Source organism: Larus michahellis, chromosome 3 (assembly GCF_964199755.1).
Source record: "Larus michahellis chromosome 3, bLarMic1.1, whole genome shotgun sequence".
NCBI lineage: Eukaryota > Metazoa > Chordata > Aves > Charadriiformes > Laridae > Larus > Larus michahellis.
The window spans coordinates 129,798,008-129,822,443 of NC_133898.1; the positions used below are offsets into that span (position 1 = coordinate 129,798,008).

Sequence of the window (24,436 nt, forward strand, 5' to 3'; positions counted from 1 at the left end):
CTCTGGTGGCTTTTGTGGCCTCCACGGGCAGAACAGAAACACCGGGAGCAACTTCAGAGGAATTGCTTTTATCGAGGAATGTGTCATCTGAAAGGGAACACTGGGGACACTTTTTAGTGTGGAGGTGTGGAGTGTAAAGCACCTCCCCCCCCGGCCCCTTCTGGGAGAAGGGAATGAATTTTTCGGGGATTTATCCCCTCCTCCTCTCCCCAGTGTCTGTTCCCCCACCCCAAGGTACAAACCCTCATAAAGGGGGAAAAAAAACCCCAAACCGAACAGGGGCCGCCATGCTGCCGTGACTTGTCTCACCGAGGTCACACCAGTTACAGCTGTAAAAATTATTTGCTTTAACAGATTTTTATCACCTGCTGCGTAAGGGCTGGAAGAGCCTCAGGAGGGACCCGGCTGCGGCCGCGCCAGTGCCCCAGGTGCTGCTGGGCTGGTCGGGGAGAGCGACCCCCAACACGGCATCCCACCACGGAGCCTTTCCGTGAGGCTTTCTGTGCCCTTAGCGACGTCCCTGCCTTCCAGCAATATTTTGGGGAGAGACCCCAGGCATTTGGGAGGCCGGTCCTGGGCAGAGTCCCCACCTCCTCTCTTCTGGGATCAAAGTAATTTGGGGTTTCCCCAAAAGCTCTCCTGGAAGTAAAGCCAAGCATGAACCCTGCCCGTGGGGAAACGCCTCTACCCCAGGGCAGAAGGGGAAATAAAGGGCAGGTTTCCCGGGCAGATGACACAGAGGTGACCAAGTGACCAGGAGGAACCCAGCTGCCGAGGAGGAAAGGTGAAAAAAAGCAGCAGAAAGGGAGAGGAAATACAGCAACGTGCAGGAAATCCTGTGGGATTTCCAGCCCTGTGTGGAGCGGGAGCCCCTGGCACAGCGGCTCCGTTCCCCCCTTCTGCTCCTCCCTGCAGCTGGTGGAAACCTGGTTAGAAATCCCACCAAGCCGGGTGGTTTTCCCATCTCACAGGAGAGGTGCCGGGAGCATCCCCTGAGCCAGCGGTGCCTTCAGGTGCCATAGGGAATGCCCGCCAGATTTCCTTGTTTCGGGATGCCAGGGCAGGGATGGGAAGGTTTGCAATCCCATCGGCTGCTGTTTTCCTTGCTACAAACAGCCGGACGCCTCTTCCCGTGGTGGTCTCAGCCTGGCAGAGGCCCCGGAGCCAGATCCCGCAGCAGAGCCGGGCGCTGGGGAAGCCGCCTTTTTGGTCGGCTGCGGTTTCCATCGGCGACGCAGAACTCGAAGGGTTTCCAGCCTCCCCCAGACCCGCTGTCCCGGCTGGATGTCCCCGCGGCAGCTGGGATGTGATGTCCCCTGGAGCTACAGGGGGGTCCGAACCCCTTGGGGCTGGACCGAGGGCTCTCTCTGCCCAGCCAGGAGCTCACCGAGGGACACGATGGGGTTTAGCACCACACGCTGCCGTCCTTGAGGGGCTCCCACGGTTCCGGAGCAGCTCACCTGCCCCCTGCAGGGAAACACACACCTGGGGAGACGCTGGTTTTGGGGGTGCCCCAGGGCCACGGAGCTGCAGCCGCGGCACCGTCCCGGTCCCAACCCCTTCCCCCCACCCCGGCAAAGCAGGCGCGGAGATGCTCTCATGTTAAACTCTCCATTTATTGGATCCTTTTACAAAAAAACTCAACATTGTGCTCGTGTTGAAGGAGTGTTTCTTTTCTCTCATTTTTTGTCTGTTTTTTTGTTTTGTTTTGTTGGGTTTTTTTACCCCCTGGTGCTCACGGAGCGTTTCGCACAACCATGGTGCAGGGGAGGGCAGGGGCGGTGCTGTGCGACACCAGCGGGGAACGGGGAGGGGTCCGTGTCACCGCAGACGATGCTATTTACAGCGAATGTTGAGAAAGACCTCGCTCTGCACCCGGCACCCGCAACGCCCGGTCCTGGGAGAAGCAGCAGAAACACTGGAAAAGGGAAAAGGCCTTTTCCCCTGGGAAAGGTGCAGCCGCCCAGAGACTTTCCCGTCTCCTCGGGGCTGGGGAGACGGCGCGCCCCAGGCTGCTCTGTGCTGGGGCTGGGACGAATCGTACAACCTGACCTGAGCTTCGCAGTTACCCCGGGACCCCCTGGAAATGACGGGAGAGTGACCGGTAGCGAGGGAGGACGCTGGGGACAGTGGCAGGGGCTGGACCGCCCTCCAGAAACCCCCTCTCCTCCCCCATGGCGGAGGGAAGCCTGAGGGCAGCTCAGACCCTGCGACGCCTCAGCAACTGAAAGCTGAATCACAAGTCTGTACTCCAGAGGAGTTTTGGTGTCTATCTGGGAAGATTTGGGAAAAAGCCACAGCAGCGGAGGACCCTGAGGGACAGCACCAGCCCTGCGGGCGGGGAAGGAGATGCTCTCGCTGGTACTTAGTTTCCTTTACGGCACCCCATCCCTCCCACCACTGCTGCTGCCCAGCACGGCCCAGCTGCCATCAGCGACTCGCAGCACCCATTCACTCCTTCACCCCCAAACCCTCCCCCTTCAGGGGGTCTCGGCACGGAGGAAACCGTCCATCCCACCACCCGCGCGGCGATCCCATGGCGCAGCTTCTCCCCGCTCAGCCGCGACCCTCCGAGCCTGACCCCTGGCTATCGCAGCACCGGGGACCCTCCGAAAAACCAACACTTGGGGCAAGAGAGGGGTGTGTCAGGAGCCTGTGAGGAAGAACAATTTGGATTTCCACCACTGAGCTCTACTGGCCTCGAACCGAAACACACCACGGGGAAGAAGAAACCCCCAACCTTGGGCTTGCCGCCAGCCCCGACCACAGCCAAGCAACGAGACTCGGCAAACCCCAACCTCCCGACGCAAACGCTCCACGTCTCGTCTCCTCTTCCCAAGCCCCCTCGAGCACAGTCTCTCACCCAAATAATAAAATCTCCCTTAAGCTTTTTGAAAATAAGTTGCCGAGAAGTGTATCTCTCGCTGTTTATATAAAGTGCAATCCACAGATGCCGGCATCGGCCCTCCCTCCTGTCTGACTCCTGCCGGGCAGGCAGAGGGCTGGCAAAGGCGGAGCTGCCTCCACCCCGGCCGACACCGGGGACCTGCGCTGTACGTGACCGACTGCACCGCTGCTAACGAGCCACCTATTAACGGGAGAATTAAAGCCAGCAGCGGAGGAGTGTCGGGTCCTCGGGGACGCTGAAGCTGGTGCAGCTGCTGCCGAGTGCCACGTTTCCACTCTGTGTGGGGGCAAAAAACATCCTTCCAGGTGTTCCGGGGCCTCGCAGGAGTCTCCGATCGCATTTTTCAGGAGACTGTGAGCCTTTGTACGCTCCGCGTTGAGCACCTGACGTTAAAACAAAAAGAGAGTGGAAAGGAAAACAAAACATACGGAGAGGAAAAGATTCCTTGATCCGTACTTTGCTGCGGTCTGTAGTGCTGGTGAAGGCACGAGCCGCTGGCTCCGCTGGGGACGGGCTGCCCCGTCCCTTCCCCTCCTCAAGAAGCAACTGTTGGTGACCCCCAACCGCGGGGCTGACATGAAAAATGGCTGAAACGCTGCTGGAGAGGCCACTTCACAGCCCAAAACGCGGTGCAGGCTGCAGGAGGGGAGCGCGGACGGGGCTGACCTTACGAGTGAGCCCAGGAGCTGCTGACGGACCATCCCTGCTCCTCTCCTGGGACACACCGGAGACACAACCAGGCAGTAACATCCTTCTGCCGCAGGGCGCTGGGACGCAGAGCTGCAACCTGCCATGGTGCCCGTCGGGCAGGAAAACCGGGGAGATTGAGGCGAATCACGCAAGTTTCACCTTCTCGTCTACGAGCTTCTCCAGGCTGCCATCATCCATCCGGGACGCACTGAGGGAAAACATCGCACAGGAGAGGGCAACCCCTGGCCTTCCCTCCTGTTACGGGCCGGGACTGAAGCAGAACGGAGCAGTGAGTCGAGCAGGGAACGTCGGGCGATCACACGATGTACCAGCATTTCGCTTTGGTGGGACAGAAACCAGCTCCGAAACCAGCCCCACAGACACGATCCCAGCGGCGTTTCCCAGTTCCCGCGAAGGAAAGCTCTTGCTGGGATTAACCTTCAAGTTAAGCTTCGAGCTCGATTAACCTCGAGCCAGGGCACGAGTGCGGGCGGGATGGGGGTTTAAGGCAGCTGCGCGGAGGCCCAGGGGCAAAGCCAACGTGGGCACGTCTGGCTCGGGGACAGGGACGGGGGAGGAGGCAGAGCGGGGACTCGGGCCCACGGCGCGGCCCCGGCTCCGGCCCACACCGGCGGGGCTGGTGCTTCGCTTCGGCTCTGCCTGGCTGCGCCCAGACCAAGGGTCAGTGTCTTCCCCTTCCTCCACCCTGCAGAACGCGAATCGACCTCGCGAGAAGGCCCCGATACCCGACTGCCATCGCACCGGCATCAAAAGCTGAACTACTACCTGGCTCTCGGCAGACTGCGTCCATGCTGGATGTTTTGGGAGAGAGGTTGATTTGATCCGCAAAGGCTCGCGTAGCCGATCTCGGGGTGCTACCGGAGCAGATCTCCAGGGCCAGCGAACGAGGCCCCGAAGGGCAGGAGGAAAAGTCCCAAAGTGCTTGTGAAAAGGCCAGGCCGGACTCAGAGACTCCCCGCAGCTGCAGAAAAACCGCAGGCCAAGGCAGGAGCCGGGGGCATCGCCAGCGCCGCTGCGCTGCAGACGGATCACTCCCAAGCCCCAAACATGCTCCCTGTCCTCAGAGGTCCAGCAGCGCCCGCGGTGTGCCGCGCGGGCTGGAAAGGACACCAAGAACGAGACGGCAGCAGCCAAACTCCCCCGTGGCTGCAGCGCGGGACGCGGCACGGTGCCGGGAGACGGGGAAGGACCCTCCGGGTCCAACCTCTTCCCTGCTCACCCCTCTCCCAGGGCAGGGCTCAGGGGGGTGAGCAGAGCAAAGAGCTCGTCACCGGATGACACCTGAAAGTCCTCAGTAGTAGCCACAGGGCAAGACGAGCCAGGACGTGGTGTGCGGGAGGGGAGGAGGAGAGCTGCCCCACGGGAGAAAGGACGGGGACAACAGCGGTGACCGGAGCTGCCCTGATGCTGGAATAACCTCTCGGCGGTCAAACGCCTCCAGCCTGACCTCGCTACGGTCCCCCCCGAGTGGGCAGACAGGTCCAGAGGGGAAAAGGGGATGGGTCAGGGGGAAAAAAGAAAGAGGGGAAAAAAAAAAAAAAAGCCTCACGCGGCAAATCTAAAACACTTTCATTTTAAATAACAATAATTATAATTAAAAAGAATGGTTGCCCTTGGCTAGGGAAGGGGCAGAGCCACTAGCCAAGGTGCCATTCCTCAGTGTACGATCCTAGGGAGTCTCTTTACAGAAGCTGTGAGATCCTGTTTCCCGTCGCTCGGTTGAGTCGCTGCGGGGAGCGCGGGAGGGGAGGGGGAAACGTGCCCGTCCAAATCCAGGACGTCCCTTTTGCTCCGCGGGAGGGAGGCCGGAGTCAATAGCAAAAGGCATTTTGCCCTCGTCGCCCTGCCAAAGAGCCACCCTCTGCCCTCACCCGCCTCCGGCCCAAGTCCGGAGAGCCGAGAGCGCCCGGCTGCGTCCGCTTCTAGATGAACTTGAAGCATTTTGTCTTGTCGTGGGGCAGGCGGGTCTTGAAGAGGACCGAGTCCACGCGGAACTGGGTGTACAGGAGGGGCATGTACCCGTACACCTTGACGAAGAAGTTGATGCACTTGTGTCGCTCGTGGAAGTGAGAGTCGTCGTGCGAAAGCGCCTGGGGGCACCCGGGGCAGCGGAAAGTCCAGCGGGAGGTCACCTGCGAAGAGAGGGACAAAACCAGTCACTGCCACACCACCACCACCCGCCCGGCCTGGGGGGGACACCCCGCCTGCACCCAAGGCACTTGGCGTGACGTGCTGGGTGACACGCTGCAGACAGGGCACGGACTCGGCCGCGCTCTCAACGGCCGGTGTCCCTTGGAGGGTGTCCAGGCGCGGAAGGACATGGTCCACACTAAGTTTCTGCTCTGACAGAGCCGAAGGGGGACACGGTGATCTACTAAAGCTTCGTTACTTTTTTCTGATTTAAGGTTTTAGAAGCTGTTTCAGGAAAAAAAAAGACTTGAGAAAGGAACTCCTTTCCTTTCACCGGCTACAGACAGAATCACAGAATGGTTTGGGTGGGACGGGACCTTCAAAGGCCAACCTGTCCAACCCCCTGCCATGGGCAGGGACATCTTCAATTGGATCAGGTTGCTCAGAGCCCCGTCCCACCTGGCCTGGGATGTTTCCAGGGATGGGGCAGCCACCACCTCTCTGGGCAACCTGGGCTGGGGTTTCACCACCCTCAGAGTAAAACATTTCTTCCTTAGATCTAGTCTGAATCTCCCCTCTTTTCGTTTACAGCCATCACCCCTCCTCCTATCACTACAGGCCCTGCTATAAAGTTTGTTCCCATCTTTCTTTGAAGCCCCTTGAGGGACTGGCAGGGGCTGGAAGGTCTCCGCGGAGCCTTCTCTTCTCCAGGCTGAACCCCCCCAGCTCTCTCAGCCTGTCCTCCCAGCAGAGGGGCTCCAGCCCTCCCAGCATCTCCGGGGCCTCCTCTGGCCCCGCTCCAACAGCTCCGTGTCTCTCCTGTGCCGAGGCCCCAGCGCTGGAGGCAGCACTGCAGGGGGGTCTCCCCCGAGCGCAGCAGAGGGGCGGAATCCCCCCCTCGCCCTGTCACAGACGCTACAGGAGAGTTAGAAATTCAGGTCATCTCTTGTTTTAGGCACCCAGAGTTAGATCTCTGGAAGGTGCTCCAGTTTTCAGGAGGTGCTGAGGGGCCACCCGTTGATTAAAGCGCCTCCTTGTCCATCTCAAATCAGGCTTCCCGTGGCGGTGCCCTTTGGTTTTCGTCTGATTCTCATCGCAGCTGCGCCAAACTCTACAACCGCCACTTCAGAGTAGCTCCAGACGGGAATAACACCACACAGTAAAACACACCCATCGTATTTACGGCCAAGACCCATCTCCAAGGCAGCTGGCCTGCGACGGTGAGACATATGCGGGGCTGTAAAGAGCAGTTTGCCAGCAGCGATAAAGAGCAGAATGATCTGCATCCAAAATTCACGCTCAAAATTGTGCCATTCATCTGTCATCACAGGGCAGGGAAATTTCAGCTGGGCTGCAGTGTTTGCACCAACGGCCCTCCGCACGCGGATGAGCCTAAACGTCTCTGGAAAGCTACACAAAATCAGCAAGGAAATCATTCCTACTTGTGCTGTACGCTATGGAAAAAAGGAAATGGGTCTTTTAGGGATCAGCTGCTCGGAAGGGCTTTTGCTGACCCAGGAAACCCTCCGGTGTGAGCTGCAGCGTAAGTCAAACCCCAGCTCATCCGCGTGCCGCAGCGGGGATCTGGCAGCTTCTCAGGGCTGCACCGAGGGTTCACGCCTTTTTGAACACAGGCTACATCTGCTCGAGGCCGGAGAGGGGACGTGCTGAGAGCCTCGCGCACATCGCACTTGCAACGCAGCACTTGAGAGACGCGACGCAGCCGGATTTCGGTAAGGGCAGCTTCTGTGCTGGGAGAAAGGGAGCTGGCTTTCCCCCGGATCAGAGCCAAAGACATTGATCGAATCGCTGTTTCTCCAGAAACACAAAGCCCAGCACAAACTCCTGCCCGTCGCTGTACCTTTATGGGAGGCTTTCTCGTCAGGTGAGAGACCAGGAAGTTCATGGCGATGTCCTCGCAGTTGATGTATTCATCCACCATGTCGCGGATGGCTTGCGGCATCACGTAGGAGTACAGGTAGGCGTAATACTGCAGAGGACAAAAAGGCACAACGCTGCTCAAGGTGGTCCCAGGGAGCTCAAGGAAGCCAGTGGAGAGACTTCGCGTAACGCAGTTAATCCTGCACCCAGGAGATCTGCTGTAGCCACAGCAGCAGCAGATCTACCCCGCAGCCACCACCCTGACCGAGTCCCAGGGCTCCTGCAACCTCAGAAATTGAGAAATGATGGTTTCAGGCCCCTCAGATCTTGCCGTCTTTGCTGCTGCAGAGTCAGCACGGCAGCAGTAGCTGGTGGATAACCTTCCCACCGCCATACGAGGGCTCAGGACGGTCCTCTCAGAAAAACATCCCTTCCTTTTCTCGAGGTCTGTTTGCCCACTGTTGCCTCTCCCATACACAGAGGCACACACCAGGGAGCCGCTTTCTGCGCTGCCCCCTCCCAACACAAACTGGCCACCTCCCACACCTCCCAGCCAGCCCGTGCCACCACGCAGCTGCAGAAACCCTCGACTTCCCTGCAAACTGCCCGTTGCAACACCTGGGGTCTGTAAGGTTCAAGATGCTACAGTAAAAACGCAGGGCAGGCAATTCCGTGTCCCTCCTTGTCCTCGCCGTGACCGAGAGCATCACTGAAACACGCTCGGCCCCACGCTCCATCCGCCTGCTTCAGCGCCGTGGTGCTACTCACGTGGCACAAACACGCGCTGCTCCTCGAGGAGACCGTTCACCGGGACACAGCCCAGTTGCTGGCTGTGTCTCAGTTCGGAGGAAGCGAGGGAAAAGGAGCGGTAAGCTCAAGAACTTGTTCTTTAAAAATCTCACCCCACAAACATACAGACTCTGGTTACTCTGAGAAGGAACGGAAAGCTCGGGGCTTTGTGGCCACAACATCTCACCTTATGGAAGAAGGCAGCACCAGTGAGCACCATAGAGAGCTCGCAAGAGTAGTTGGAGTTGTAGAGCCAGGACTGATGGGGGATGTCCCACGCGTGGTAGCGCCCCGGGAAGCCAACGATGCGGTCCCTCGCCTCTCTCCAGACACTGCGAACACAAAGCCTTTCAGTGAGACACAGACGCGGGGAGCCCATCCGGAGACGAGCACGGCTCTGGCTGAGAACCACGACACACAGGACTATGCCCTCGACGCCAACGCACCGGCTCCCAGGGGAGGGTTGCAAGTGATGGAGATGCCTATGCATGAGAACGCTTGGCAACTTCTCATCCAAAGAACGGCCAACGTACGTTGTAGCTTGGGCCAAAAGGGTAAATATTGTTAAAACGTGCAATTACCTTGCTTTAAAGTCCATTTAATTTTTAAAAATAAGAATACAGAAAATTCCAACATGCAAAAGACATCTTTTTACGTAGACTGTCGAGTACAAGCTTCACAGCTGAGACTGCTGCGTACAAGCTTGCCCACCTCCACAGCACCGAAGCTCCCCTGTTGGCAGGAGGGACCGACCGGTTGTCACAGCTGCCTGAGTGACACGTGAAGAAGGTCTCCCTGAGATAACTCTCATTTCTTTCCTACCGTAGAGCAGGAAAGGGCTGAACGCAGAAATCTTGGCTTTAACGGACAGGCAGAATGTACTGACCTTCTCTTGTTAAAGGTTAAAAGCTGTTAGACGTGAACTGAAGCATCCCTTGGCCATAGGCTGTGAGCACAGACCAACATTGCTTGGCAGATGAAGTCACCAAGCCACTTTCCGTTATATTTGAAAAGTCGTGGCAGTCTGGTGAAGTTCCTGCTTATTGAAAAGGGGAAACATAACCCCCGTTTTCAAAAAGGGAAAAAAGGATGACCCGGGGAACTACAGACCGGTCAGTCTCACGTCTGTGCCTGGCAAGATCATGGGGCAGATCCTCCTGGAAACTCTACTAAGGCACTTGGAAAATAAGGAGGTGATTGGTGACAGCCAACATGGCTTCACCAAAGGCAAGTCGTGCCTGACAAATTTGGTGGTCTTCTATGATGTTACCACAGCATTGGTAGACAAGGGGAGAGCAACTGACGTCATCTACCTGGACTTCTGCAAAGCATTTGACACTGTCCCGCACGACATAGCGTGGCCAGCAGGAGCAGGGAAGTGATGGTGCCTCTGTACTCGGCACTGGTGAGGCCTCACCTCGAGTGCTGTGTTCAGGTCTGGGCCCCTCTGTACAAGAGGGACATTGAGGTGCTGGAGCGTGTCCAGAGGAGAGCTACCAGGCTGGTGAGGGGTCTGGAGACCAGGGCATATGAGGAGAGGCTGAGGGAGCTGGGCATGTTTAGCTTGGAGAAGAGGAGGCTGAGGGGAGACCTCATTGCCCTCTACAACTCCCTGAAAGGAGGGTGCAGAGAGGTGGGGGTTGGCCTCTTCTCCCAGGGGAATAATGACAGGACCAGAGGAAATGGGCTGAAGCTGCGGCAGGGGAGGTTTAGGTTAGATATTAGGAAGAATTCCTTTACTGGAAGAGTGGTCAGGCACTGGAACAGCCTGCCCAGGGAGGGGGTTGAGTGACCATCCCTAGAGGTATTTAAGGAACATCTAGATGTGGCACTTCAGGGCATGCTCTGAAGGGCAGAGATTGTAGGTTGTTTGGTTGGACTCGATGATCTTAAGGGTCCATTCCAACCATGAAGATTCTGTGATTCTGTGACATCCTGGTATCTAAATTGGCAAAGCATGGCTTTGATGGATGGACCACTTGATGGATAAGGAGCTGGGTAGACGGCCACACTCAAAGGGTTGCAGTCAATGGCTCAATGTCCACATGGAAACCAGCGATGAGTGGTGTTCCACAGGGGTCAGTACTGGGACCAGTGCTGTTTAACATCTTTGTTGGAGACATGGACAGTGAGGTCAAGTGCACCCTCAGCAAGTTTGCCGATGACACCAAGCTGTGTGGGGCAGTCGACACGCTGGAGGGAAGGGATGCCATCCAGAGGGACCTCGACAGGCTGGAGAGGTGGGCCTGAAGTTCAACCAGGCCAAGTGCAAGGTCCTGCACCTGGGTCACGGCAATCCCAGACACAAATACAGGTTGGGTGGAGAATGGCTTGAGAGCAGCCCTGAGGAGAAGGACTTGGGGGTGCTGGTGGATGAGAAGCTCAACATGAGCAGGCAATGAGCACTTGCAGCCCAGAAACCCCCCGCAGCCTGGGCTGCATCAAAAGAAGCGTGGCCAGCAGGACAAGGGAGATGATTCTGCCCCTCTGCTTTGCTCTGGTGAGACCCCACCTGGCGTACTGCGTCCAGCTCTGGAGTCCTCACCACAAGAAGGACACGGAGCTGTTGGAACGGGTCCAGTGGAGGGCCATGAAGACGATCAGAGGGTTGGAGCCCCTCTGCTGTGAGGACAGGCTGAGAGAGTTGGGGATGTTCAGCCTGGAGAAGAGAAGGCTCCGCAGAGACCTTCGAGCCCCTTCCAGTCCCTAAAGGGGGCCTACAGGAAGGATGGGGAGGGACTCTGGAGCAGGGAGTGTAATGACAGGACACGGGGTAACGGCTTCAAACTGAAAGGGGAGATTTAGATTGGATATCAGGAAGAAATTCTTTGGTGTGAGGGGGGTGAGCCCCTGGCCCAGGTTGCCCAGAGAAGCTGTGGCTGCCCCATCCCTGGAGGGGTTCAAGGCCAGGTTGGCCGGGGCTTGGAGCAACCTGGTCTGGCGGGAGGTGTCCCTGCCCAGGGCAGGGGGGTGGAACTGGATATCTTTAAGGTCCCTTCCAACCCAAACCATTCTGTGATTCCGTGTATCAAGCTGAGCTTCTCACCTTGGTCCTCTCCTAGAGGCACATTCAAGTTGCTTATTGACAGGGAAAGTGCTCCTAATTCATAAATTAGGGATTTTCTAACTGATAAGGGCTATTCTGTAGGTTTAACAGAAAACTAACAAAAAACCCCAGTGGCCCAAAATTGGTTTCTGAGTTACTTAGAGAATGCAAAACTTAAGACCTGAGATGGAAAGGCGGGGAAAGAGGCAGTGAAAGGCAGCGAGACGGGCAGCTCTTCTGTTTGCCACCAGTTTCCCACAGCCTGCACAGGGGCATCACTGCACGACACGCAGCCAGCGCTGCTTCTCTCTTATTTCCCTCTACAAGAAGTCCCAGAGCAGCCAGGGCTTGGCCTGGGAGGAACCCAGCGTCTCTTGGCCTTTTCCCCAAAATCCCTTGGACTTTCTACCTCCCGGAAGCTCAGTTTCCTCCTCCGTAGGGCCAAGATAACATCAAGCTCACTTTAGGAAAGCTGCTGAGATGTTGAAGACCCTGGTGTCTCCAGACAGAAGATCTGGAGTGCCAAACTGCCAGCTTCCCATCCCAAACCAGCACCCATGCGGCTTCCCAGGCTCTGTCCATACGGGAAAACCCTCTGGGGCTGTAAACGCACCCCTCACCCTAACACACGCTCACAGCCGAGCCGTAGGGAATGAAATCCCGAGGTTCGCAAGTGAGAGCGTGGGCTTGCTTAATATTCTGCTCTCATCTGAAGCTCATTCCTCCTCGAGAGAAATCCCACAGGATAGCTGCAACACTGGCAGGAATAATTAAGAAAAACGTCAAGTGCCTAATGCCTAACCTGGGAAATAACTCCAGCTTCCACTGCCAGGGGCGCTGGCTTCCTTCGGCTCGTCCGATCCCATCTCCCTAATGGCTGATGTTCAAGCTGCTCCTCCAAACCCAGTGACTCCAGACTACAAGAAACAAGTCCCAGGCAAGAGCCCGACGGATACAGAAGGATCTTCCTTTCTTTACGAGCACAAAAGAGGGCAGAAAGTGGCCTTTTTGGTTTTTTTCCCTCGTGGATGTGAGTTCCCAGTTCCTCCCACAGCCCCCGTTCCTGCGGAGGGCTCCAGAAGTGATGGCTGCGGGGCAATCACAGGCTGCTGACGAGACCAAGCTTCCGAGAACCCTCAGCTTTCATTACACTTACTGACACAGCCAGGAGCAAAAATGTGTTTATTGTTCTATCCTCTACTCAAATTAATGAAACTCCAATATAACCTGGTAATGAAAACCGAGTAATTAACACCGCCAGCAGCTTTCCTGGCACCATCCTCCCAGCAAGCACTTGTTTGCTGCCATTTCTGTCAATTCTGTGATTGTTTTGAAAAGCTGGAGTCGAAACTACTCATCCCCTTTCACTTCTCCCACGTCTCGCTTCGCTATGAACGTGATGCTTTTTTCCTTCCCAGCTTAGCCACAAAAATAAGGCTATCTCCAGCGAATCCTTTCGGGAGCGCTCCTCAGAAAGGTTTGCTTGGGGTACTCGCCTCCAGCTCGCTCCTGAGCAGCAAATGGAGCAAGGAGAGGTTCTTGGCCCCAAGAATTACAGCCTGAAGCAAAGTTTCAACAAAAGAGAGTTGTTTTGTTGCTCCCACAAGGGCAGAGGTTCACTCTATCGCCGAGACACCGTCTCTTCCCCCGCTGAACACGTCAGCACAGGGAGGCTTTGTGGGAACAAGGTGTTTGTAAGCAGGGAAATGAGTGCGAGTAATACACGGCACTTATAATTTTCATTTGATGCTCTCCAGGGCTAACGGGGAAAGCCTCAGCCAGGCGCTGTGGATGAGAGAAGGAAAACAGAGACCAAAGAGGGGTCAAAATGGCCAAGTTCAGATAAAGAGCCCGAAATGGGGCATGGAAGGGAAGGCAGGAGCCCTGACGCCTACTCCCCTGCTTTAATCACTTTAACACCTCGTTTCTCATCTCTCAGTAGGAGCTTGTTGGGTTTCCAGGCATTTTGTGCCTTTTAATCTTCCTCCCAAACATGAGCCAACACGTTTCGGTGAGAGCAGAGATCTGGTCCCCATCTCCCGCCCCGCAGCCAGCTGCCGGCTGCTCTTGCTTTAGCAACCGCAGCCCCCGCTCCTGGCCTGGCGGGCTGACAACCCACAGCCAAACGAGCTCCAGTGCTCTCTCCTCGTGCCATCCTCACTCCCCGGCACCTCTTTGGCAGCCGGCGAGGTTTAGCTGTACAGGAGCAGCCTGCAAAAACTCCCACAGCAGGAGCCCACGTACCTGCTTTCTCCCTTGGCCCCTGAATCAGGGAGCTTTTTGCCAGGGCAAAGTCAAGGGGAAATGTAGATGCCAGAGCAGAAGGGGGGTGGGAATGAGAACGAACAGCACCAGCTTTTTCTGTGTAACATCTGTCTTTTCCATGCTCTGCAGTAAAAAATGCCAAAATAGCTGTCACATCCCAATGTCACAACAAGCAGAGAGAACGGCAGCCCACCGCGAGCACACGAGCATCACGTCCTGCAGCGGCTGCGAACGTCCTGGCCTTGCCGACGGCACATGAAGGATGGAGTGCAACAGCCTCTTGGATTTGTTTTCCAGTTTCCTTTCACCCCAGGAAGCCACACACACCCAAAACCATTAAGGGAACACTATCAGCACAGCAAAAGCTGAAGAGTCGAGGTTAGGAAGCGCAAGAATCAGGGTTGCCTGGACAACCTGAAATCAGCCCACCCACCTGCACTCATTAAACAGTTCATTAGTGTGTATTACTCCTCCAAGAAATTGAGCTGGAAAGCCATGGGAAGGGACATGCTAGTCCTCATTCTGCCCCCAGTTTTAGCCATGAGGCCACACTGTACCTAAGCTGACCCTGGATGCAGAAAATACCAGTTTGGGTCCAAAGGCTACGAGTGCGGAAGCTACTCACCGGAACCCAAACATGATCTCGTCGTGGCGAAGGTGAGCATCGTCGTCGATGGACAGGATGGCCTCCGTCTCGATCTCATCCCACGGCAGGAACCGGTTGTTCAGGCTGTTTTTCTCTGTGCGGACAACCTAAGAGATGAACACACGGTAGTTACAGCGGCTGTACGTGCACAGAGAAGAGATTTAGGGGCTGGGGCTGCTCACTCCAGCTGCGGCGGCCCAGCGTTTCGGCACTGCTTCGTAGCCCCTGCAACGGGGAAACGCTTTCTAAGCAAAAACCATCAGCTCACTCCGGCGCCAGCTCCAGCTTCCAGCCCTTCTACCAATCGCAGGACTGCCAAAACTGAACCCAAGCCCCACGACGCCAGGTAACGGCCGTGCTCGCGGTCCCCTGCCCCCTCGGCACGGGATGGCGGCTCTGCGGTAACGAAGCATCGGCCAGAGGTGGAAACACGGCGGCCACGGCTGGTCTCTGCTATGGCCGCTGAAGAAGTGGCCCTTGTAGAATTTCTCCAGCGCTGACCTGAACTGAATTGTTTCTGCAGCTACCCAAAATTTCTGCCTTGGACACAACTCGTTTAAAATGCCTCCCTCTCTCCAAATGCTTCCAACCCCCCCCCCACTGTGCAATGTCCCTTAGCCCCAGCCATACGCGTGTAAAATCAGACTGAATTTCACCCTCTTCTTGACTGCCCCTTCCACACTGGACCCTTTCTCTCCCTCGCTCTTAGACTTTTCATCTGCCCTGGGTGGTGTACAGTCACTCGGTTCATCCCGGGCTTCCCGTCCCGTTCAGTCCCTCCAGTCGTTTCTCTGGCTCTCCTCTGAACAATCCCTCTTGATTTAAAAATGAAGTCCAGCCTGGTGAAAAGAATAAGGCGTCACGGCAATAAAACTCCATTAAATAAGATTACATTTGATCACACAAAAAAAAGCCCACACCGAAACCATTAACAGTGGAAAATATTTGTATCGGGGATCTGCATGACAGCTGGTATGATTAAACTCCCGTGTAAAGCCAGGGTTAGTGCTTTCATCTGTCAATAGCTGCTGGGGAGGGGGAAAATGGAACATTCGACAAGAATGCATTACAATATTTCACTGAAGATCCATCAAAAGCACGAACAATTTATTGCAGGGAGGTGAACAAATTATGCAGCTCTAAGCCACGGTGGAGCAGGGCCAGGGCTGAGCCGGCAACATTCCCACCCCAGGAGGGCTGTGATGCAATTAGTGCCCACAGGAGAAGGCAAAAGCAGAGACAGACAATGCCAGCACAGGAATTTCTTCCCCCCTTCCCTCCCAAGGTGGAGAAGCATGACAAAAATCAGCACGGCGTTTGTATTTACTTTCAAAATTAGCGTGAACCAGCAGATGCTCCCAGGGATATCTTCTCTATCTGGGAACTGTTGGAAAAGAGAGGTTGCAGGAACACAGTGGGAATGGGCAACGAGGAGGGAAGTGGGAGAGGAAGGACCTGGTAGGACAGGAATCAAAAAACCAGGAGGTTTGGAATGGTACGGCCTTAAGGTGCTGGCCCAGGAGGCCAAGGAAGACCTGGACACAAGGAGGCCAGCAAAGGCTTAGAGAAAACCACCTCCACAGAAGCATCACCAAACCCAACGGGCTGTGGGCATCCTCTGGAGGCGTCAACCAGGGAAGAAGAGGAGCCAAGAGTGGTCCCCAAATTGTCAAGAAGGAGAATTTAAATCTTCTCCTACACCACCATGGCTGGATCTGTAACTGGCTTTAGCAAACCTTTGATCTCAAAGGTCCTTTCCAACCATGAAGATTCTGTGAAACCCAAGTGCTCTTGCAGCTGCACCAGGAGAAGCAGGTTTGCTGGCTCAGAAAGTGGGGACACGGCTCTAGATGGGGCAGCTGGGCCCCGCTCAGCGATGCTTTTTGGAGTGGAAGAGCACTTTGGCAAACTGATACGACAACAAAACCAAGAACAGTGCAGAGGGCAGCAAAGCAGACCTTGGCAGGGGCCGCCGAATATGGACATGAACATTTCACCTTTTCAATTAAGAGCCATTAGCCCCAATTTCCATCCCTTTTCTAATTAATCATCCAGTGCACCGTTGCATTTACAGCATTTGATTTTATGCGAGTGGTTAAACACATTAGGAAATTCTCTGCAATTCACCCTGCACACCTGCCCTCAACTGTTCCGTGAAAACTTCAGGATCGGCAGCGATTGCAAAAACCACCCGAGAGCAGCTTCCATGATCTCCCACACAGGCAAGGGCCCCTCCAGTAAATTCCAGCCTGGCCCAGTTGGGAACTGGTCATCGCTTGCTCCAGCTCAACAATGATGTAAGATGAATTTCTGAAAGCAGCCCCATTTCTCCTGATGGAGCCTCGTGACCACCAATTTTTTCCTCCCATTGCAGATCCCGCCTTCTAGGAATTTTGCAAACTTATTAAACCCAGCACCGATACATAATTTAGCCTTCTGCTAAAGGGCACGTGCCACGCTGCGTCGCGGCTGTTACGATGGTTTCCTCAGAAAGGCTGATCTCAGTGAAGTCTGTGGGTGCCTCACTCATTAGGATTAGCAGAAGTTGGACTGAGTCCACAGTAAATCGATACGCTTTCCAGGCAAGGTCCTGCCTTGCCAGTTGAAGATGGATGGACGGATAACTTCCAGCTCTTCAAGGAGTTAGTCAATAGGGCCCCCTGGGAAACTGCCCTCAGGGACAAGGGAGCAGAAGAGAGCTGGCAGAGCTTTAATAAAGCGCAAGAGCTCTCGATCACCAGGTGTAAGAAATCAGGACAGGAAGAGACCAGCACGGCTGAGTCAAGACCTGCTGGCCAAACTAAAGGGGAATAAGGAAATGCACAGGCAGTGGAAGTGGGGACAGGTGTCCTGGGAAGAGTATAGGGACGTTGCTCAGTTGTGCAGGGATGGGGGCAGGAAGGCCAAGGCGCGGCTGGAGCTGAACTTGGCAAGGGACACAAAGAATTATAAGAAGGGCTTCCACAGGTATGTCAGCCAGAAAAGGAAGGTCAAAGAAAGCATACACCCCCTGATGAGCAAGACCGGCCAACTGGTAACAATGGAGCAGAAGGCGGCTGAAGTACTCCGCTTTTTTGCCTCAGTCTTCACTGGCAACCTCTCTTCCCACACCTCTCGAGAGGATGGATTGCAAGACGCGGACTGGGGGAGCAAAGTCCCTCCCCCTGTAAGAGAAGATCAGGTTCGCGACCACCTGAGGAACCCGAACATGCAGAAATCTATGGGACCGATGAGATGCATCCCAGAGTCCTGAGGGAACTGGCTGATGGAGCTGCCAAGCCACCCTGCAACGGGCACACTTCAGGTTACTCCATCACATCTGAAGCTTTGCAGGTCTGGAAGTGCCAGTGTTCATTCAGCCTCTGCATTTCACAGAAAAGAGGTGTACTCCCGCCTTTCATCTGGGAGTATTTAAGATTTAAGCAGCCCGTAAATCGATAGACCCCAAGAAAAAACCCGGCAAACTTATTGATTGACTTGTTTTCCCGTAACTTGCTGAACAATAACATGGTGCAACTACTGTCAATTGAGAAAGCGAAGCAGATCCTGCCTGAAACGTCTGAAATCGGGGACCCCAGAGGATAGAGAGATCAGTGCACCGGCATTAAACTCTTCCCTAAGGAGAAGGATGCTACAAAGGAGCCGGATGCCTCCAAGCCTTGATAAGCACAATTCAGTTCATCCCATTAGCTCCAGAAAAAGTCAGAAGCAACTTAAAGCTATTGCCTTTGATGGCTTGTTTTCAAAGAAACGATCCCTATTTACAGCACTTTTAGGATGCAGCTAATTGTCATCAGACAACTATTCAGTGGCTTTTGCAAATCCCTGCACTTTCCCCTGGGCGACTACACCACGGAAGCGCACGGGGACCTGCAGGCAGCGATCTGAGATGGGAACGATGGGGCTGAGATTCAAAACCTTCCTCCCGTCTCTCCGTCCCCCCCCGTCCCCCCGGAGACAGTTCAAGCGCGGTGCCTCTCCAGGCAAGACCGGGTTTTGATCTCGACTGCATACACTGCATCCCGAGCTGCAGAAACGAGGGCATCGCGTTATTAGACAGAAAATAGAACTCTTGAGAAAGATAAAAGTCAATTTTCAGGAAACTTTTCTGCTTTAATACACGCAACTGATCTCGTAAAAACAGGTTAGGGGGAATGGGAAGAGTATTTGATTCGGGGACTTGAAACATTTCTATGTCTTCTAAAGTTTTTACATTTCAATAGGCCTCTAAACGCACCAGATTTCTCAGGCATGAAATGGCCATTATAGGCACAAACGTACTCAGAAGCTTATTAGGCTGGGTGAAAAAAGAAGGGTTATTATACCAGCGAAGTATAAAAGTAGTCCAGTCCTCTCCCTCACATGGCATTAAGTGAGATTTAGCAATTTTTCATGACTTCATCACACGCTACAGCCGAGTGACACCTTACTGTGCCATGTCCTCAGCCACAGGTATCTCAAAGCACCCTCCTAGCAATAACTAATTAATCTTCCTCCATCGCACGTGGGGCTGGGTGGAGAACGCCAGCGGACACTCTGGTGACCACAGATCTATACATACAGATAAGAAGCACGTTATGTTGCCAAATTCAGGGATTTACAGGCCACAGGAGGTCATCTTGATGATCTTGTGCAACCTCCTTACGTGGTGGACCAGGGGACAATGCAGCCACCCTTCCTCTGCCTCTCATCACACGGCAGCATAGAACAGCTGTGAAACAACTCAGACAAAATTACAAAGCCACGAGACCAAACTTCATAGCACCGGTTGAACTCCAAATGCTTTCTGGATAACCAACAGCGGACGGCTGGTGGGGTTGACAGCAGTAAGTTAAGCCAAAAGGGACTTCAAAGTCACCTACATTAACCTTCCGCATGACCCGGGTCACAGGGACCTTGTCTCGGACCTGAGCTGTGGCCAGCAGAAGCATCTCTGCTGGAAAGGCACCCTGTCTCCCTTTGAAGACATCAAGAGTGGGGGAATCCCCCTTTCCTCTGAGATGTTCACTCTCAAACATTAACAACTCGCTCCTTGTTGTGAATTATCTGCCTTCGGCTCCCAGCCGCTGCTCCTCAGTGGCTTCTCCCACCCCAGGAAAGTACACAGGTACCGTAGCAAACCCTCTCTCCATTCTTTTTCAAACAGACTGAGGTCTCAATCTCTCACCCAGGGCTGTTTCTCCTGTTTCTTCCATCATTTTAATGAGCAATTTCACCACGATCTTGTTTCTCAACAGTCTCGAGCCAAGAGCTCTGTGAAAACCCGACAAAAGATGTTCCCTCAGCAAAGCTGAAACGCTGCGCACTGGCAAAACGGAGAGTCAGCAGTTACCCTTACCCAAGGCGATTAAAATAGTGAAGAGAACACAAAATCAGCTACAAGAAAGACACAGACGCGTTTACCAAAAAGCCGTCTTCCCTTACTGCAAACGTTAAGGCTCCAAACACTGAGCAGAGCATCAGTGGTAGGACCTGCACGCAAACCCCAGCCCCTCCGGACAGAAAACTATCCCAGACTGTGTATTTCTGGCTGTCTTATTTTGGTTATTTTTGGCTGTTCCTTGGGAATATATTTTTTAAACACATTGCCGTCACCTAAATGGCCCCTAGCTCAAAATCATGAACCTCCTAAACAGTTTGCAAAATTTTGAGACAAACTGCAAGACCTGAAATGCCTCTGAGCATCCGACACTCAACATCAGAAGTTTCTGCTCCTTTCAGCAAACCATTTCAAGGTGATTCAGTTCCACACGGTGGGGTTGGGTTTTTTTCACAGAATCACAGAATGGTTTGGGTTGGAAGGGACCTTAAAGACCATCCTGTTCCACCCCCTGCCCTGGGCAGGGACACCTCCCACCAACCCAGGTTGCTCCAAGCCCCGGCCAACCTGGCCTTGAACCCCTCCAGGGATGGGGCAGCCACAGCTTCTCTGGGCAACCTGGGCCAGGGGCTCACCCCCCTCACACTAAAGAATTTCTTCCTGATATCCAATCTAAATCTCCCCTCTTTCAGTTTGAAGCCGTTACCCCGTGTCCTATCATTACACTCATCGATAAAGAGTCCCTCCCCATCCTTCCTGTAGGCCCCCTTTAGGGACTGGAAGGCCCCTATAAGGTCTCCGCGGAGCCTTCTCTTCTCCAGGCTGAACCCCCCCAGCTCTCTCAGCCTGTCCTCCCAGCAGAGGGGCTCCAGCCCTCCCAGCATCTCCGGGGCCTCCTCTGGCCCCGCTCCAACAGCTCCGTGTCTCTCCTGTGCCGAGGCCCCAGCGCTGGAGGCAGCACTGCAGGGGGGTCTCCCCCGAGCGCAGCAGAGGGGCAGAATCCCCCCCTCGCCCTGCTGCCCACGCTGCTGGGGATGCAGCCCAGGCTGTGGGGGGGTTCTGGGCTGCAAGGGCTCATTGCCTGCTCATGTTGAGCTTCTCGTCCACCAAAGACTCAAAGAGCGCAAAACCCCACAACTCTATGCAAGCCCATTTGCTCCTGGTGTTGTTTGTAGCTACCCTGGCCAAATGGATCCTTAAAATGTTAGACAGAACTAAAACAGAACATAAATCTAGAGTTTGCCCAGCAGTAATGGCCCTAACCAATACTTTATAGTACATTTTTATACATAAATACAAAAATGCAGTAAAATCAATATCTTCCAGCAGTCTCCTTGCTAGTGAGGCTTTCCGCTTAAGCTTTAAATTAAGTGTGACATATAATTTGATGGCGAAAACATGAAGAACGTCTATGCCCTTGGAGAAGTTTTGACAGTTCAACTTGGTGAACTGCATTGATTTCTGGGCAAAGAGCAAACTCTGCGAGAAAGCGGGAACCTCGCTGCTCTCATCAGGTCTTTATGAGAAAAGACGACAGAAAATGCCCTCAGGAGAGCTGGATAATTCGGGGAGACAAAAAACAAGTTCGCGGGAAAAGCATCTGTTCCCCTCATTCCCAAATATGTGCCAATTCAACCCAAACGGGCTGGGGAAAGATAGCACCATAGGCAGAGTGGGGATGAGGATACGCAAAATCCCTGTCACCATGCAGTTGAGAATTACGGCACTGAAGATGCAGGAGCCAAATGCCTCTGCCTCCTCCGCCTGAAGAGCCGACCTCGAGCTACACTTCGAAGGAAAAAGCAGCGAGCTCCTGCCAGCGCAGTCCTCCAGGGAGGACGCAGATTTACAACGCTGTCAATGCCTTTTCTTGGCACCAACTCGGAACGTTTTATTAATAAGATTCCATGAAGATTCAGGGAGTACCCCGGCCAGAGGCTCCAGGATTGTGCCATTTTGCTTGCTGCTGTCCCCAGGACTGATTCACTGACGCCCCCTGAAAAACACGGCTTATCCTGCTGGGGACAGCACCAACCTCAGGGGTGGCGTCAGCCCAGGACCTCATCGTGGGCCAAGCTCCCAACGAGGACCCTGCTGTTCAACTCCGCGTGGAGGAGCAGGTAGGAGTTCAGATCCTCTCCGTGAAGAAAAGTGATAATGCATCTCCCAGATCACAGGTGACCGGTCTGACCACTTGGACTTGGCTCCAGAGGTGCCACCGTCATCACCCCCACCCATCAAGGAAGCCAAGATTTGCACATTTGGGAGCTGATGATCATCATCTCACCCATATCCACATCCTTGTTTCAAGTCGAGCAGGCTGCTTCCCGTCCACCTTGATGATTGCTTTTTCTCCCTGCAGAAAGCACGCGGGAAGCCAAGACTTCTGCAGCTCTCCCATGTGTCTGCAGGCTCACAGACCAGACTAACCTAGTAAGGAATGCAATTAAAAAATCAGGCAAACTAGGCTTAAGAGAAGTTAGGAAGGGCTCTGGTAGCAAACTTTGGGAGATGGCAAACTCCAGCAGAGGGGAACAATGAGCAGGTACCAAGTATCCCTGAAACTATTCTGTAATCAAGCATTCATTTTCATCTCCTAGTTTGGACAAATTCAGACATCCTCTGATTAAGAAAGGTGCCCAGATCAGCCTTTAAGACCCGCAGACTACCAGATACACCACAGTCCCGTCCCTCTACGCATCAGCATACAAGACTGAGATTGTTTACAGGACCCCTTAGAAGGAGCGATGTGTGCGCAGATTCACACACGCATAAGCAGGATAAATCACATCTTTTTTTTTAACCACGGCTGACTCCATTCCCTGCTCCCTCTGCAACCGAGGTGTTAGATCAGGCTGGCACTTGCTTCTTCGCAAATGCCACCAGAGATGCGGATGAGGCAGATGACGAGCCTGCCTGGTCCCACGGAACAGCAGCATCCTTGGAGCTGTGTATTTTTTCGGGAGGGCAGCTGTCAGAACAGGTTTGCACTGCCCAGCTGGAAATCAAGCAACAAGTTTGGGATGTCAGACGGGGCTACAGCAGGCTGTAAACATCCCCGGCTACAGCAGGGATTCTGGGATCAGGAGGGGCTCCATATGGAAACTACACACCTGAGGTTCACTCTCTTAAAGATGACTGATCCTGATTTTTCTTGCGCTCTGTGTTATCTTCCCCCCATTCAACGTGTCAGGGAGCTGGAAAGAGAAGAGGCCGGTCCCGAGGCAGGCACGGCATGTGCACGTTGGCTGCACGACGAGCAGCCAAGCTCACTGCCAAGGAGAAGCCAAAGAAGCTGTCGCCATCGCTACAGATGCCACCAAAAATCTCCGCATTCCCAGTTAGACGCTGTTTGTGTGAATCACGTGGGTCTGACCAAGACCGCAGCCTTTTTTTTCCCCTCGATTTTTCCTCTCGCGTTTTATCACTGCCTGCTCCTGGCCAAGCTGAGACGCTCCACAAAAGCTGGCAAGATCACCATGGCTCTCAGCCCAGACCTCAGATCTATTTGACTGCCCTTACCAAGGACAACTACGGCAGTGCTTATTGAAGACTATCAATTGCCTCCTGAAACTGCAGCATCGAACCCAGCAGCCCCAGGGTCCTGCCCTGCCCACGCAGAACCGTTTCCTCCTGCCAACCTTAACTCCCACCACGAGAAAATCTTCCCGATTTGCAGAGGACAGAAATTCATCCAATTCCTACTGGCCGGCGTCCTGCTTTCCAAAGCCAAAACGACACTGAAAAGCACAAATCCAAGCCTTGAGCTCAGCCAGCAATTCTTCATTTAATGAGAAATTAAAAAAAAAAAAAATCCAGCCTCACCCGATAACAACAAGATGCTCCTCCTGGCTCGCAGCCAGGCTGCCGGGGCTGCGCGGGCAGGCAGAGGCAGAAGATGGGACGCTAGCATGGCCCTTCCACCACAACCAAGCCCCCGGGATGATGTCTTTCCTCCCCGCAATCATGCTCTCATTCCCAGCCCAGACCTGAAAACTCAAGGAATTGAGTCCAGCACAACAGGGGACTACAGGGCGTTTCCGACTGCTCCCGATGAGCTGCAAATCTGGGGGAAACTGCAGCCCTGCACTTTGACACACACGTAAACGTGGTGTTAAAGCTCCTTCCAGAGAGGCCGCCAGCACACTTAGCAAATGGGAATTTTGTAAAGAAACGGATCTTCTTTTGATTGTGCTTATGATACTGTATGTTTAAAAAACTTGGGATGCAAAGGCAAAATCATGGATGCAGAAAGCAGTTGTTTCAAAACCTCCCTCCCTGTTAGGACAACAATCTTCTGCCGTTATCCTAGGGCTAACACGCTCACATCCAGAAGACAGGAGAGATGGGGAGGCACTCTTTATGAGGGAATGTAGCGATAGGACAAGGGAATGGTTTTAAACTGAAAGAGGGGAGATTGAGATGAGATATTGGGAAGAAATCCTTTGGTGTGAGGGTGGTGAGCCCCTGGCCCAGGTTGCCCAGAGAAGCTGTGGCTGCCCCATCCCTGGAGGGGTTCAAGGCCAGGTTGGCCGGGGCTTGGAGCAGCCTGGTCTGGTGGGAGGTGTCCCTGCCCAGGATGATCTCTAAGGTCCCTTCCAAAGTAAACCATTCTATGATTCTGAGATACTTGATAAATGGGCACAGATGTGACCACAGATGAGCCCCATTACCCAGCTCAAAGCCATCCTGGAGAGTAACCCAGGCTGCTCGGAACCACCTGCGTGCAAGGTGCAGCCA

General features: G+C 54.3%; 1 protein-coding gene across 7 annotated transcripts in view; it reads right to left on the minus strand.

Moving 5' to 3' along the window:
* Positions 1-1,597: 1,597 nt before the first annotated feature.
* Positions 1,598-24,436, minus strand: part of EXTL3 (exostosin like glycosyltransferase 3) — a 171,575-nt gene continuing 148,736 nt past the window's right edge. For all 7 annotated transcript variants that reach the window (XM_074582143.1, XM_074582144.1, XM_074582146.1 and 4 more), the window contains 4 exons: positions 14,356-14,483; positions 8,607-8,751; positions 7,611-7,739; positions 1,598-5,751 (listed from right to left, as the gene is read on the minus strand). In XM_074582143.1, the coding sequence (XP_074438244.1) occupies positions 5,542-5,751; positions 7,611-7,739; positions 8,607-8,751; positions 14,356-14,483 (612 nt within the window). In that variant the 3' untranslated portion in view covers positions 1,598-5,541. The remainder of the gene's footprint in view (positions 5,752-7,610; positions 7,740-8,606; positions 8,752-14,355; positions 14,484-24,436) is intronic.